Source organism: Sinocyclocheilus grahami, unplaced genomic scaffold, assembly GCF_001515645.1.
Source record: "Sinocyclocheilus grahami isolate Dianchi unplaced genomic scaffold, SAMN03320097.WGS_v1.1 scaffold263.1, whole genome shotgun sequence".
NCBI classification, from domain to species: Eukaryota; Metazoa; Chordata; class Actinopteri; order Cypriniformes; family Cyprinidae; genus Sinocyclocheilus; species Sinocyclocheilus grahami.
In genome coordinates, this window is record NW_015505442.1 from 359,190 (window position 1) to 376,333 (window position 17,144).

Genomic DNA, 17,144 nt, shown 5'->3' on the forward strand with positions numbered 1-17,144 from the left:
ATCCTCTGCAGTGAATGGGTGCCGTCAGAATGATCACAATAATCCACAAGTAATCCACACCACTCCAGTGCATCAGTTAACATCTTGTGAAGTGAAAAGCTGACGGCACCCATTCACTGCAGAGGATCCATTGGTGACCAAGTGATGTAATGATCTAAATTTCTCCAAATCTGTTCCCATGAAGAAAAAACTCATATACATCTTGGATGGCTTGAGAGTGCGTACATTTTCAGCAAATTTTCATTTTTGGATGAACTATTCTTCAAGTCGGTGGTGTTAAACAGGTTTAAAAGAAGGCATCTCCTGTTTTTCCGTCCACAATTTCCCCCCAAAAAATTAGGACTTTCTGTTCTATATACTGAAGATACTTAAAGGGGTCATATGATGCTATTTTAAATATCATTATTTGGTGTATTTGGTGTAACAGAATATGTTGACATGCTTTAATATTCAAAAAACACATTATTTTTCAAATACTGTACATTATTGTAGGTCCTCTATGCCCCGCCTCTCTCAAACACGTCGTTTTCAACAAAGCTCCCTCCTTTGACAAGCGCAATTCAATTGGCCAGCTGACCCAGTGCATTGTGATTGGCCGAACACCACAAGCACGCGTCGGAAATGTAACGCCCCTAACCATAATCGCGAGCTTCAGCTTTCAAAGTAAATATCAAGACAACTTTTATAAAGAATATCTCTTTGGATTTGAGACTTTAGTCTTTGCAACTTTACAGATCTTCTTTATGCACCAAATTAGGGCCTTACATTTTGAAAGATGAACTTAAGTGAATTTTCAATGCTGCTTTAATGTATTAAACACTTTTCTGAGAATATATTTTGAATTAAGTCTATTTTGTTTACTCCTTTGGGAAACAGTTTTTTCTTGTTTTAAGCAAAAATCCGACACAATTAGGTGAGGTTTTCACGTAAACACACATCAAAATGAGAACAATCAAGGTATGTGAAATGAGTAATATTACAGAATACATGTATATGACATTGCTGTGATGTTTAAAAGAAGAGCAAATTGCTGTTCACACCGGTAAGTCACATAATCATGCCAAAGTTTAATTTCGGGACCTGCATTCGATAGGGCCGTGAAAGCCAGTTATTTTCAGAGGTTTATGTTCAGGTGTAAACAAGCTCGAATGACACACTTCTCCACATGCTCTGGTTTCTGCGGCCTGTGATAGTCCTCGCACAGGCTTACGTGTGATTGGATGAAAGGGCATTCAGAAGAGAACAGGAAGAGAACCAAGAGAGAATTTAAGTACATAGAAGGAGATGAGATTTTTCTTGCTGTGCTTTTCTCTTCTCACACATTCATACAAATGCCAACACTCGCCGAACGAGTCTAAAGAATAAACATGCGTCGAACCTGTCGGAAAAACTCTTCCAGCAGTGAAGTAGTCCAGCGATGGTGTAGATCCCATTTCTTGGCTGGATGACTGATGTCAGCTGTGTGTAACAGCAAAGACAGAGCCTTGGGTTTGTCAATTCTGGGTGAGGAAAACAAACACCAATCCCACTGGTAAATATGTGTTTGTTCTAATACATGACAATGAAATTAAATGGAGAGCAAATATATAATATATATAATATAATATAATATAATAATATGTTTAATGTTTTCCAGTTTAATTTTTTTTTATAAATAAATACAAAAAAGGTCATTTATTTATTTATAGTGATTGCAGTGTTTACTAGAAACAAATTAATTGAGATTTTATATATATATATATATATATATATATATATATATATATACTGTACATAAAAAAATAAGACCATGTGGTAAATGTGTTTTCCTGACACATGACAATAAAATTAAATGGAGAACAATTGGAGACTTTTGTATAATTTTCCTGCATTTCATATGCTCCTTCTGAGAAAAAGACCACAGTAATCTTCTCTAGTTTCAGAAGATACGTTAAAAAAATCTGCAATCAAAAGAGAAGATTTCAATAAGAACTTCTCAATAAGAGTTTACAATCAAACTCATTCAGTTAAGCTGCATTCATTTTATTTTATTGTATGTATCATTTGTCTATTTTTATTTCTCCAAAGAAACAGTAAAAGAAACATCTTGAGAAATTCAGCTATGAAAGAGCAAACTCTAAGCAATAGCATCTTGCTCTGGGGAGACACAGACGAGGCAGAAGGTGACAGACAACAGTGAAGCATGTCTGATGGTTGTTTGTAAAGGTTTCTCACCCCTCGGGCTGCTGGAGGAAATTCTTCATGGCTTTGACCTGCTGAAAGTGGCAGGACATGTCAGTGGCCAAAACCATCTCGACCACGAGTGCCCTGAGCTCTCTAAAAACACAAGCACACAAAACTGCACTGAATCTCCTCACCGGAGAAAATAATTGAGTTCCACTTCAAAGTGTGAGAATAATCGTTTTCTTTCTGAATGAGAAAGAAAAGGTTTCCGTCTGTATAGCAGAACTTATCCGACCTTCTTTCTCTATTGTGTTTAGTTGAGAATAGCACAGAGAATACGTAAAAACACTTCTTTCAGAATTTTTTGCTGGGTGTTTCTTCGACTTTAAGCACTTTGCCCCTTAAAAATATAAATTTTAAAACCCTTAAAACACTCATACTATATTTTTGTAATTTTTCTAAACCAACTCCTCCTTGCTAAGGCTAATTTGAAAGGTAGCCTTTTAAATCTTAAACTCCCAGTTAGACATCTAATTATATATTTTCAAACTTTTTGAATAATTCAGATGAAATTAAGGCTTGACTGGAAATGCATAATAAAAAAAATATTCTACTGTGATATTCATCTTGATTTTATAGTTTCCTTTGCACATCATGGTGGGTGGGTGGGTGTGTGTGTGTGTGTGTGTGTGTGTGTGTGTGTGTGTGTGTGTGTATGTGTGTGTGTGTGTGTGTGTGTGTGTTACAATTTTCATAAGACTTTAGGACAAGAAAAGTAAATGTGACCCTGGACCACAAAACCAGTCATAATGGTCAATTTTGTGAAGTTGAGATTACTGAAAGCTGATTAAATAAGCTTTCCATTGATGCATGGTTTGTTAGGATAGGACAATATTTGGCCGAGATACAACTATTTGAATATCTTGAATCTGAGGGTGCAAAAAAATCAAAATACTGAGAAAATCGCCTTTAAAGTTGTCCAAATGAAGTCCTTAGCAATGCATATTACCAATCAAAAATTAAGTTTTGATATATTTACAGTAGGAAATTTACAAAATATCTTTATGGAACATAATCTTTACTTAATGTCCTAATGATTTTTGGCATTAAAAAAAATCAATAATTTTGACCCATACATTGTATTTTTGGCTATTGCTACAAATATACCCCAGCAACTTAAGACTGCTTTTGTGCTCCAGGGACACAAATGTAAAAGTCAGCTAAAAAGCATGCATGCAAAAATACCATTTTAATGTGACATTCATTAAAAAAAAACTGAAATCTATTAGTTTGAATAAAAAAAGCAACTCTTCGTACATAAAAGTACTTGTAAGAAACACCCATTTACTATCACAATGTTGTAATTACAGAACATTTATTGTGTCAGTTAGCATTTTTTTCTGTTCTCAACAACAAAAAACAAAAGAAGTGAGACAATGGTGAAAACGATTTGATGCTGGATGTGAAATCCTGCTGTACCTCCAGTCATCTTTGGAGAGGTTGTACAGGATGTTCATCTCGTCGTCGTCCTGCAGCAGTCGATACGCCGCGCTGACGTGATGACTCTCCAGCACAGAGCGGTCGTTGTACAGGATGGCTGTGTCCGACCTGCAGGAATCAATGTAAACTCAATACATGGTTTTACCTAGAGAACTACCTTTGATTTATATTTTGCATTTTGGTATTATTGAATTACAAAAAAGAAAAGAGTGATCAAAATGAGGGAAACAACAAAGAAAATGACATCTAGACATACATATATGCTTGTTCTTAAGATAATGTGGTGTTTGTAAGTACAAAAGTCACCGTCTCATGCTATGATGAAGTGGGTTTAAGTGTGTTGCTTTAAATGTGTTTTGTATTTTATTTAGCAAGGATACATTCAATTCATCAAAAGTGATATTGATAATGTTATAAAAGATTTCTATTTAAAATAAATGCTGTTTTTTTTACTTTCTATTAGTCAAAGAATCCTGAAAAATTATGTATTACTGTTTCCACAAAAATATGATGCGGCACAACTGTTTTCAACATTGATAATAATCAGAAATGTTTCTTGAGAATCAAATCAGCATATTAAAATGATTTCTGAAGGATCATGTGACACTGAAGACTGGAGTAATGATGCTGAAAATGTATCAGGAATACATTACATTTTACGATATATTAAACAGTTATTTTAAATTGTAATAATATTTCAAGTGTTACTGTTTTAACTGCATTTTTGATCAAATAAATGCAGCCTTAGGAAGCATAAGCGAAAATGTATTACTGACCCCAAACATTTGAACAGGTTTATAGAAACAGACCCACAAAACCAATGTTTTAGTCTCAGTTCCCGATTCTTCTGATTTGTCCCAGGTCAGGTTTTGGTCAGAAATGCCATCTAGTTTGATTTAGCCAGTTGAGGTGTTGCGTGTTTGTCAGCGGAGGAGTCTGATGATGGATGACTCACCCAGAGGCACTCATGCGTTACCTGGTCTGGATGTGGAAGTTGTTTGTGGTCCCGGTGTGTTCGTAGTCGTGGATGACAGCAGCAAAAAGCATCGCAAAAATCTCCAACTCCGTCAGCCAGTGCTGGAGAGGTAAAACAACATCACACACAAGAGATCTTTGGAGACTTCTGTTAAAATTCCCACCTTCTAAGATGTCTTTCTTGATGAAACAAATATCTGAGACAAAGTTGATAAGAATAAAACAAACGTGACTGAAAACTCCGTTTAGTCCTTACCTTAAAACAATAAAGAAATAATTAAGTAAGTCTTATTTTATGACAACTACTGACTCATCTGCTTTTTTATTCCTTATTATTTTAAAGAATTTAAGAAGAAACATTCGAGACAAAGTTGATATTTAAATAATACATAACTGACTCAAGTCTTTATTTTGGAGCAATAAAATAAAATAATTACGTGGTTTCAAATTAAAATTCATCTCTATACCTTTACTTTACAACAACTGTTGACTCATCTTTGTCTTTTTTTATTTCAGAAGAAACAAAAGAAGAAAGAAGTTTGGAAGAAACATCTGAGACAAAGTTGATATTTAAATAAAACATGCCTGAGAACTCGATTGAGTCTTTATTTCAGAGAAATAAAATAAATAAATAAACACATAAATAATTCGGTGGTTTCAAACTTGAAAAAACCAAAGCGCAGAATCGATGGCAGAAGAATAATGAACATGAGTTGACAGACAAGCTCTGAAGGACGCCGAGCTCTCAGCTGCTCACTGCATTCTCGCAGGACTTCATCTTAATATTTAACTACCTATTAGAGAGACTCAAGTTCATTTCACTTTGGTGTAAAATGACACCATCTCACCTCAATTGTCTTGAGTCAACACTGAAGTGCATTGTGATGAGAGAAGTGCCTCTCTGTGAGTAAGTATTAATTGTGTTGTAACCACTAGTCAGACAGAAGATAAAGCGATTTGGGTCAATGACATGTTAAGACCCTCATATGAGTAAACAGTAGTAAACAGTGTGAGGATTCTCTCCGTTTCTCTTCAGGAACTGCTGCTTTATGATTTGCCTGATGATTGTTCATTAAAAAGCTTAAGGCATGTGTGTGTGTGTGTGTGTTTGTCAGCAGAATTAATGATTACGCCGCTGGGTTTCTGCACAGTTACTCTAGAGTTTGTGCCCACAGGCTTTAACATGTTGTCACAGCAACATTATCAAGATGATTAACACCGTATCTGCATTGAGAGCGAGTGGAACAACGTAACATTAGATCATTATAATCGACAAGCCGGTCTATACAGCAAGATACATGTGTAAAATTATGCAACATATCAGACATTAGCGTGTTGCTAAATTAATCCCATAACTTCCTAATAATAAAAGACTACACACAAATATTAGGGAAAAGTACATTTTTAAATCAATTTAAGATTTCTAATTTACATTATTTGGTATTTAAGAAATGATACTTTCTTAAATTGTATTATTATATTTTATTTCATTTTTTTTATTATATAATAAATTATTATAAACAACACCTCTCTAATTTCACCGGTCATCTTGGAGGGATTATTTCACTGAGCTTTTGCATTGTGTAATTGGAATGTCTTCCTCAATTTTCGCAAAAGACCTTAGAAGGGAGTATGATTATTATATTAGATCAGTCCTGACCTACTGACCTCTTGACCTAATTCACTGCAGTCATGGACCTCTGATGTGATCTTTGTGTGTTTGTGTGGGTTTCAGCTTACCACCATCCCCGTCTTGAGGAGCAGGTAGTGCACGGCCTGTGTGACGTCGGCTGCGTGCATCAGGTTGTGGTAGGGGTTTTTATGTTTGCTGTAACCCACTTCAAGAGCCTCCACAAATGAGACGAGTGCTGAGACGGGGATCTGTCAGAGACACAGTGTTAATAATAACTCTGAAAAAGACTCACTTCGACAAGAGCTGTTTTCACCTTGAAGCGGCTGATGAGGTCGTATCGGGTGAGGAGCTCGTAAAAGATGAATTTGAGTGCGTGGTCACCGCTCGACTCGTTCAGAGCAAATACATCAAAAGACCACTTATCCACATTCTGAGAAGAAGAAACACAGAAACAAACTCAGATACAGCACACAGATGTTGAGTGAACTGTTCCTTTAAGAGTAAATAATATTTTGGGCACTTTCATGTCCCTACATTTTAACCTTTTCTTTTTTGTTACATTAAAACTGCCTTGGAAACGTTGAATTATTCCTTCATTTATATTTTCAAGTGCTTTTATGTATATTTTGTATTGTTTTACCCTTGTCTCAAAAAGATGAATCACTATTAAACAAATTATGATAGTCTCTCAGAGGTGTGCGTCATTTCCACGATGAAAACACAATTTTGCCTCTAATAAAGTTTTATGAAAGTGTGGTGTACTTGTTTATCTGGAAGAAAAAGTGTGCGTGAAGAGCTTGACATGAAATGAGACATGTGAGGTGTGGTGTCAAAAATTGTATAATTAATGTACATTTTTTTCCCCCGTTAGTTTATCAAAGTTGATCATATTATTATAATAAAATTATATAAAATGATTAGAATACAAAATGAAATCAATACATAATATACAATAATTACAAAATAAATAAATAATAAAATTAAATAATTGTATTAATATTTTTATCAGTATAGTTTTGTTTTACAATTTTTTTTATTCATTTTAATAATTTAACTTACATTTAATCATTTTAATAAATTTTTACTTCATTTTAATAAAAAATAATAATAAATTAATAAACAATTTATTGTTTTTATTAATATATAAATATTAATGATGTATTATATTACAAAAATATCAAATAATTAATAAAAAAAATAATAATAATACAATTATTATATGAAAAAAAAAATGAATGAATAAATAAATAAATAAATACATACATACATAAATAAACTGATTTCCAATCAAGCTGTAATTTTGTCATAATAGACAAGTAGTGTGTAAACATACTTTTTTGTATTTAGGATACATAAATTGCTAGCTACGAATATACCTTTAGCAAGAGAAAGGACTTAACCATTTTTCATTTTCAATTTAATTCCACCACAGAATGCTATTATACACAATACATCATCTGAGACATGGTGGAAATATTCTTGACTTTCAGAGGAAAATGACAAAAATGACAGAAGTCCTCCGTGATGCATGTATATCTACTGTTGGGCACCATTAGTGAACAAATAAAAAGTACATGAAAAAGTATGTGTCTCAAGTGAAAAAGTATATTTTAAAAGTTTTTTTCTGAAGTCCACATGGCCAAAAGTAGCCAGAGTTGAAGAAACACCCCTTTGTTTTTAAAAAATTTTTTGTGTGTGTGTGATACTTGAAGAGCAAAACAATGAGAAAGAAGCTAAGAGATAAAACAATGTCTTGTTTCTTTGAATGGAAGAGTGTGTGTGTTTTACCTTAAGCACTGCTATGACAGACGGAGGGTAACTCAGTCCCACCATGTTAGAGGTTCGCCGGTACATTCTGTTAGAAAGAGATAAAAACATCTCAACAAGTGAAAGCGGCAGCACAGACCACAGACTCTCCAAACACAATGCCCTAATATTCACCTACAAACCCCAGAACATCAAATGCAGAGGACAACCTGTACTTTCTTTAAGGAAATGCTTTGTCAAAGCAATGTATTTGTGCAGTGTTGCCTGAAATGCATTAGAATTTAATGAAATGATGCTAACGGATGAGAGTGAGAGAGAGAGAGAGAGAGATTGTAGTTATTCAGACTTGTCAGGAGGTTGATATATATGTATAAGCTGACTCACTCGTAGCTCAACACATAGATTTATAATCATTTCACAGAAGACTTTAATGCTGCCTGGCGAGGAAAAAATGTCCTGAAGAGGAAGTAGATTGATTCATGAGCAACTGGAAGATTTTGGCTTGTGTTCTTGGTTTTAAAGTTACAAAAATTACAGCTAGATGTGTTTTTTTTCCCAGTGTGGATATTATTAGCTAAAACAAAAATTATTAATATATATAAATATATATAAAATAGTTAGAATATAGTATAGAATATAGTATATATATATATATATATATATATATATATATATATATATATATATACATACACACACACAACTGAAATAACATACTTATTTCACATGAAAATAGGGCGTTTTAAAGGTATAATAGCAAAAAAAAATTGCCTGTTTAAATTGTAGGGATGAAAGAAAAGGAAAACTAAATTACAATTTTACATGAAAATCTGAGCTTTTACAATGCTAGGCTGTTTTTAGCATATTGCTTTGCGTTTAACCCCACCTCTCCACGAATATCCCTGCCTGCACTGCATGTACGATGCTGCGAAATCGCGGCTTCTCTTCCGTCCGTCGCAGCATCAGCCCCATCTGCCGCGTGAAGGTGGAGGCCAGCCAATCACGGACCTCTGATGGCACAGAATCTGATTGGATGTCGCTGAGCTCATCCTCGGTATCGACCAATCGCCTTAGAGAAAGAGAGAGAGGGAGGGAGGGAAAGACACTTTCATCATCACCACTTACTCTTAAAATATCAGCTGTGACAGGTAATTGTTGTGCATATGAGGAGGATAAATGACTATTTATACTTAATCTAAACTGTGATTGATGCTCGAGCCAAGACCTACTGGTTGAGGACTAATCCATCACTCATCCGCATAATTATGGTAATACCACGTGCGTTGTAAATTTGCTTTGGAATGGCACTGGATTGACATTTAATCATCTTACACCGCTAAAAACATCTTCGCAGCAACTGTGCCATAAACATCTGTGTATCCAGACATAAGCTCTTATGACGGATTTAAAGTCCACAACAGTCATAAATCACAGAGCGAATATGAATCTGATCAGACCGGACTGGTGGTCTCTGTGGTTTGGCATGAGTGGGTTTGTCGTAATCCCGGGCCGCAATGACGTTCCAGTTACATAATTCCATAAGCTTTTATCATTTCTGCCATCTAAATTTTCACAGCTGTTATTCTTCACTCTGCACATCAAAATAAAGCTATTAGTGGCACTCAAGCGCTGTGATGGAGCGCTGCATCGCCCCGCAGAGACATTAAATACTATCATTGAACGTGAATGAAACGGCACTGATAAGGAATCAGTTTTTCGGCTTCTTTCATACTGCAGGTGTTCGTTTATGTGCTCTCAATAAGGCTATCAGCATGTTCTCATGTCCACACATTTATTTATTCATTTAGCAATCGCTTTTATCCTGATGAAAACATGTCTGGGTGACATCTCAACCCAAAATAAGATATTTTGTGTTATATTTTGTATAAAATACATATACATAATATTCATTAATTGAAAACCAATTAAATGAATTATTATAAATGGTTACATACAGTATATAACATAAATATTACATATTATTACTGAAAATTTATGAAATTACTTTGATGAAAAAAAGATATATATAATTGAAAATTTTGATAAAATTGATACTTGTGTGTGTGTGTGTGTATGTATGTGGGTCAAAGATTTTAAGATGTCCGCATCAAAAGAAATTTACAAAAGTGATTTTATGTCCATAGAAAGCACATTAAATGTAAGTAAAGTGTCTACTTTTAAGGTTTCAAATAAGTTTTTGGAGGATAAAATGTCAAAATTTGGTTGAAATAATGTTACATTGTCATTCAGTGTAACACAATATTTATGTAAAAATGCAAACAACATGCTTATTCTGACATGTACATATTAAAATATATAAAAGAATAAGGGAGCATATTAAATTTGATTGTGTTTTAAATGAGTAAAAAATTCTTACTGACAAATGGGCAGAACCTAGGATAGTGGCAAATTTTAAAAATGTAAAATTACAACTAATTAGTATTAATTTGGGGTGAAAGTAATTAGTTTTTTAATATGTCATAAATTGATTTTTGTTGTAAATATGCCTGACAAGATTGTTACACTGAATGACATTTTAGTGGGTCTCTTCTATAAATCTGGGAAAAATGTATGATATTTATTTTTTTCTCGGAAAAACAAATACAAAATTGCAATTAAATTAATCAGAAAACGTTTTAACATTTTTTGGGGGAAAACAACAACAATTTAAAGCAGTATTACACTATTTTTTTTTTCTTCTTTGACCCATGTATGTATATATATATATATATATATATTCATTAATTGTTGTTTATATGTTTGTTTATTTACATATTTACTCATGAATGTATTTATTTATTGAGTGTAAATGAGAGAAAATATGCTCTCTTAAAAGTAATGGCCCAATGAAAACATTCTTAATAGTACTAAATATGCCTCATTTTAGAAAAACTTTGTTTTTATTTAAAAAAAATTCAACCAGAGAATAGCCTGCAAACCCTCAATATGGTAAAGAACTATGGTATTAAATTGTGATACCACACTACTTTAATAGCATGGACTGTGTGATTATCATATTCATATACCATGGCATCTGCATTGCGCTTCAAAGGTATAGCAATAAAAAAAAAAACTTTTGGTAGTGTTTAAAAAATAGTTAAATCATTGTCCAAGCAGAAATTTACATCCTTAACAAAAATCTTTTTTTGAAGGCCTTGCTGAAGGACACAGCAGTAGAGTTGCCCCCTGTGACCCTTCAACTGGTCACTCACTCAATCTAACAATCTTGGGATTGAAGCACACAGATCTTTAACTACTAATTGAATCGACCTCTTTCTGCATGAGTGAATAGCTTAAGGCTCCATTAGACTAATCCTGGACCAGTTTTAAAATTTTCCCTTTACAATGACTCCATTTAGGGATTGTGTGGAAAAGCTGGATCAGCATTGACATGGAAAGACTGAATAATGCGTTGTTACAGCTTCGTGAGCGATGCAGCGGAGTCAAACATTTGTGAAGAGAATAAAACAGCCTGGAGATGGTTATTCATCATAAATGTACCATGTAGTCCAAGCAGTTTCTTTGCAAATGATGTCTTTCATGAAACAGCCTGAGAAAATGTATATGTTTGGAATGGTGTAGCAGTATTCCACTCAAAACCTATTTTTCCATTTATAGCTTATTTTGAAGATACTTGCCTCAACTTATTTATAATTTCAGGTTGATTGCCAGTGGATAGATTTCAGATTTTGGCAACAAAATGTACCTTGTTTCCTCGATATAGACTGATTCCAAAACAGTGGCAGCATATTCCAGGTTTTTCTTCAGGTCCACGAGAGACACCTCTCCCCTCTCCAACTGTTTTACCAAGCATCTTAATCTGGAAAGCAAGCACATGCACATACATTAATTCTAAAAACACAACTGAATGGCTGTTTATTTTATGAAAGCAATTATCTGAGAGCACCAGCCAACGTCAGCGTGACAAATGCAGCACTTATTTCTGCAAAACAAAGATCAATATTAAATTTCCCTCCCTGAAAACATAAAAACATAAATCCTGAAATGCAGCAACAAGAAACTACCTAAATCGTTCATTTATATATTTTATACATCAGCAAGGATGCATTAAATTGGACAAAAATGACAGTAAAGACATTTATTATAATACAATAATTATATTTCACATAAATGTTGAACTTTCTATTCATCAAGAATCCTAAAAAATGTATCACGGTTTCCACAAAAAATAAGAATTTTTTCTTTTTTCTTTAATTTTAGTGAAAGTTTAAGTAAGTAATTTTTATTATTTAAAATATATATATGTCTGTATAATATTTACCAATTTATATTTATTGGTTTCATTTAAATTAGTTTGAGTTATTTTCATACAAGTTAAACTACATAAACTACCTTGACAACTAACTTAAAATAAGTTTAAGGTTTTTTTTGTATTTTATCTTATTTCAGTAACATTTATTTTATTTTGAGTATTGAAAATATTTTTTATGGTTTTAGTCTTAGTTAACAATAATAAAGAGATCTTATTTGTCTAGGGAGTTTATTCCACACAGTCAATCATTTTCTGCATGCAAATTGCTATAGAAAGATTTAAGATGAAAAAAAAACATAACAGGCTTGTGTTTGAGATCAGGGAGATAATGCCGTCCATCAGAAGCACGGCAACAATAGCCGTCCTTAACACTCTGCACACAAAGCTTGTTTCTGCCGGGATTGACAGATGTCTCAAGACATGTGGGTGGAACATGACGTTTGATTGGATGAACACTGCCGCCCGTGTCAGCAGCTGCCAATCAAGTTCAGCAAAGCAAAATCATTTCATGAGAAACTTCAGCAGATTATTTTTTGCCACAGGAGAATAACTGCAGCATCACCTAAAATACACGCTTCAAATTCTGTACAGGGAAAAATCCATACAATGATTTGTTTATTCACCCATACAAAACCAGTCCTACTGGAACAAAGTCTGGGATTCAGGCATCAAACTTTCTTCAAGCCTCTCTTGCACAAAAATGCTTTGACAAGTAACCAAAAATGTGCTTCATGTGGTAACATCTAAATAAACTGATAATATTAAAATCAAAAACACTATTTAATTTAATTAAATCAAGTTAAATACATTAGGGATGGGTCACGATTTTCGAATATTCGATTAGTTGATTTAATTATAGAATATCGAATAGGTTTTGCTATTATTGTCTTGAAAAATTTCCCCATGTTTTCCGTGCTGATACGCGTTCATGTAAGCAGAGGGTGGCGCTGCCAATAACGCATCTAAAAGCTGTCAAAGACAACAGAAGAACACCGTGTCTCACGCGCACACTGTAGACTTGCGAGGCATAAAAAAAGACTTGCATAGCATATAAAGGTTACAGTAACTTGGGACGATGTCAAATAAGAGTTCTGTGCGGACCATAAACACCCCTGACTGGGTTAGAGGTGTGGCTGAATCAGAAAAGTGCGGAAAATAAATAACGTGTTCTGTTCTACAGAGAGATTAAAGGGACATGGTTAGCCGCTTGCTAGCGGTAGCCTGTTAACATTTCACTTACAACATAAACAGAGTAAGGAGAGATGACTGATAGGATGATGGCGAATGATTTGCAGTTCCTGAGCAGCACTGACAAACATCTAATCTTGCCGAGTGCTGCTCCTTACGTGTGATCCCGAATCTTGAAAGTGAAAGTAAAAAACAAGCGCGCGTGTTCATAAACGATTTATATGCCCCGCATATTAATAACGGCTCCCTGATGCCCGCAGTTTATATACAGTATAATTACCTAACGATATAATTGCGACAGAAGATATTGAAGTATATTTTTCCTCCCATCTCGTATCTATTACCTTTAGGGGTTCCATTTTTGGAAATGGAAATGTCCTAGCCTTATGAGCAGTTGATTTATGCTAATCGATGGGCTGTTATGTTAATAAGTGCCGTCGTGCATTATGTTTATTATATTAATATATTTCAGCACGTTACAATCATTATATGGCCTGAGTTAAGGTAGCCTATCTTCTGAATTAAACAGTTTATCATACAGATTGAAAGCGTGAATCCCGTCTCTCTCTGTTTATGGTATTTGTGCGATTTTCGAATAATAATCGAATAATACCCAGCGATTTTTGAATGTTAGTTTTGCTTGGAATGCCCATCCCTAAAATACATCAGATTACACTTCTACAAACTGTAAGAAACAGCTAAAGACAAACCACTTCTGCAAGCACTTAAGCCACAATCACAAATCAAAGACAAGTCCTATAAATTCTATAAAACAAATGCAATACTTTTTTTTCGAGCTTCTGTAGAGACACACAAATGAAAATTCTGGGCCAAAACCGAAAATTCTGGATGCACTTGGCCGAAAACCAAAACTTTGCTTTTTATAATTACTGATTATTTTATTAAATAATATAAAATAATTTTGTAAGACTTTTTCATTTAACTCAATAATTTGAATGATACTGAATTAAAAAAAATACAAGCCAATAAAATAACCACACATTTATTGAAAGTAAAACAATAAAATTGGACAAAAAATATATTAATATTAAATATCAATATGTTATTTTTATTTTTACAGAATCAGATTTAACTGAATTTTTTTTGTTTAAAGTTATCCAAATAATGTATAGTCCTACAAAGCTATTATTATCAGAGCATAGCGTCATGAGAGCGTAGCGTTGTTCCACCAGCATTGCCCAGTACTGATGTTACAGCACAATAGCGTGTTTTTCTCTTTCGGCCAAATAGTGAAAATGCCATTTTTGGCCAATAATTTTCAGCGGCCGAAATTTCGGCCCAAAAAAAACACAGATGTTTGCATGCTAAAGTCTGTTGGGATGCTCAATGATACTCAAGTTAACTGGCTAGAGCTAACGGCCTTGAGCATTTACGAGCATTGAGAGTTATTATATTAAATATCAGCCACATTCATCCATTAAATGAGCTTTTAAAGCTGTGGAAAAGAGGTTTCTGCCAGAGAGAGTGAGAGTGGTTAGAGCCCATAGTGTGGTTTCCATTTTGAACACGGATTGATCCAGCGGGCTATAAATTCAGTCTCCCAATGCAAAGCCACCATTCACACTGACTGCTCATGAGATATTCATGCAGAACTGCTCAATCGCTTTGAGGCAGGCCATGTTTTCATGGCTAATGAATCTCCAATTGAATTTGCATCGATGTGAATGAGAAATTCACAGATGCTGCAGGTTTGGGCTGTTATGAATCCTGAGGGTTTTAAAGAAATTTCAGAGGATATTGTCAATGATCTGTTCATGCGAAGAGTTCATCTGTACGAAATTGAATGTGCACACAGAGCCGAATGTGTCTAAATAAAAGAAACACATTTAACTAGACTTTTAATCACCTGTCAGGTAAAAATCCCATCAAAGTCTGACAACTTAAAGTAATAGCCAGAGTTTTTATAGTTAACTAAAGTTATAACTAAAACCAAGACAAAAAAAATCTCAGTTGATTGAAAAAACAGACAATTAAAAAAATACTAATCCACAAAAATTGTAAAAAAGAAAGAAAATGAATGTTCTATTAAATAAAAAATATTAATAAAAAAATTGTATTTCAGTTATACTAAAATAACACTGATAACAGCACACCTCTTTGTCAAAAAGCTAGACAAATTTCAATGTTGCAGATCGAGTTACACGCTAAAGTTTAATACATACAGCAATGGGTTTGTTTAAATCCCCAGCCCTAAGTACTGTATGAGCAATACTAATAGCAAGCTGCACTAACTAGAACACAGGGGACAGCTAATCTGAGATTTTGGTTTGATTCAAACCACAGGCATCATAAGACCCGCTTCAAGCTTCGTTTAATCTTTGGCCCATTATTTTTCTTCCAGGAAACAGTTTGAAATGCAGAGAAAATGTGATGGTCAAACAATCCAACAGCTTATTAAAGCGCTGATCTCCGAGCGGGGCAGTGGAGGGCAGAGCCACAGCCACCACACTGAGATTAAAACCACAGAGACACCGCTCACACTGATGCTCATTTCTATGCAGATGTGTGCACACAGGCAAGTGCTCTGAAAAAAAACTAAAAGAATCACTTTTCAGTGTGGCATTATGCTGCATGCATGACGCAAAGAGTCAATCTATGATAAGTGATGCTATGTTGAAACCTTGACAATGTGCTTGGTTACTTCTTTTAGATTATAAATCTGGGGGAAAATAGAGAGAAAAATAAATATTTATTTCAAAAATGTATTTTTAAAGACTTAAACAACTCTGAATAAATACTAAAAGGATTGTTTACTCATTTTTCTGAGCATTTTTAAATAATAAAACATTAAAATGGTTATAGAATTTGTTCAAAAGATTTGATGTCTGCCGCATTATATCGGCTTTTTAACTTTTGTAACAATTAAAAGGGTTATCGGTAGAAACTATGTACTTAATTAAACACATAAATGTGTCCTTTTATTTTAAAGGTGCTGTATGTTTTTGTAAAGTTTTTGACTCTACTAAAGCATAAAAATACCATAATATGTTTGCAGATATTTAAGAAACATGCTAAGTTAACATACTTGTTTATCTGAAAAACAATGCTACAGTCAGTTATTCTCCTTTGAAAATGTGTGTTCCGGGCCGGAATGTCGGTCTCTGTTTTGGTCTGTATAACCCGCCCGCTGCCAGCTTATCCAATTGTATTTGGGCCCCCCGGGTTGCCAGTTGGCGGAAAATACAGCGTATTTAATTTCATTCATCGTCAAGTGCGCTCGTTCCTGTTGATGTCGTCAATCTGGCAACCTGCGTGTGCGTCAAGTCTAAGGGGGAGGGGCCTGGTAAAAAAAACCCTCTCCGATATTTTGAATTTGGACTGCAATACCTAGTTCAACCACTCGGTGTCAATCCTACGTACAGCACCTTTAAGCAATTATACTTGTTTTTTGCCAAATGGACAATAAAGAGGGATAAAAAGAATCCCACAGACTTACATTAAAGGAGGGACTTGAATCATATCTAGCAAGCACATAAAACATCCACCTAAAACATCGAAATGTCTGCTTCAAGCTCCTATTCATTATCCATTTAAACACTTGCAACCCATTTTTCTTTGAAAGTATTAAGACCTTTTAGCATTCAAAGGTTTATGAGTGACTCTAGAAATACATAAATGAAACAG

At 34.2% G+C, this 17,144-nt stretch overlaps 1 protein-coding gene across 2 annotated transcripts in view; it reads right to left on the reverse strand.

Annotated features, from left to right (window-relative positions):
- Positions 1-17,144, reverse strand: part of pde1cb (phosphodiesterase 1C, calmodulin-dependent b) — a 42,215-nt gene that overhangs the window by 8,210 nt on the left and 16,861 nt on the right. For both annotated transcript variants that reach the window (XM_016290777.1, XM_016290776.1), the window contains exons 3-11: positions 11,745-11,858; positions 8,925-9,107; positions 8,060-8,126; positions 6,585-6,701; positions 6,379-6,519; positions 4,640-4,740; positions 3,643-3,771; positions 2,215-2,316; positions 1,379-1,499 (exon numbers count right to left, since the gene is read on the reverse strand). In XM_016290777.1, the coding sequence (XP_016146263.1) occupies positions 1,379-1,499; positions 2,215-2,316; positions 3,643-3,771; positions 4,640-4,740; positions 6,379-6,519; positions 6,585-6,701; positions 8,060-8,126; positions 8,925-9,107; positions 11,745-11,858 (1,075 nt within the window). The remainder of the gene's footprint in view (positions 1-1,378; positions 1,500-2,214; positions 2,317-3,642; positions 3,772-4,639; positions 4,741-6,378; positions 6,520-6,584; positions 6,702-8,059; positions 8,127-8,924; positions 9,108-11,744; positions 11,859-17,144) is intronic.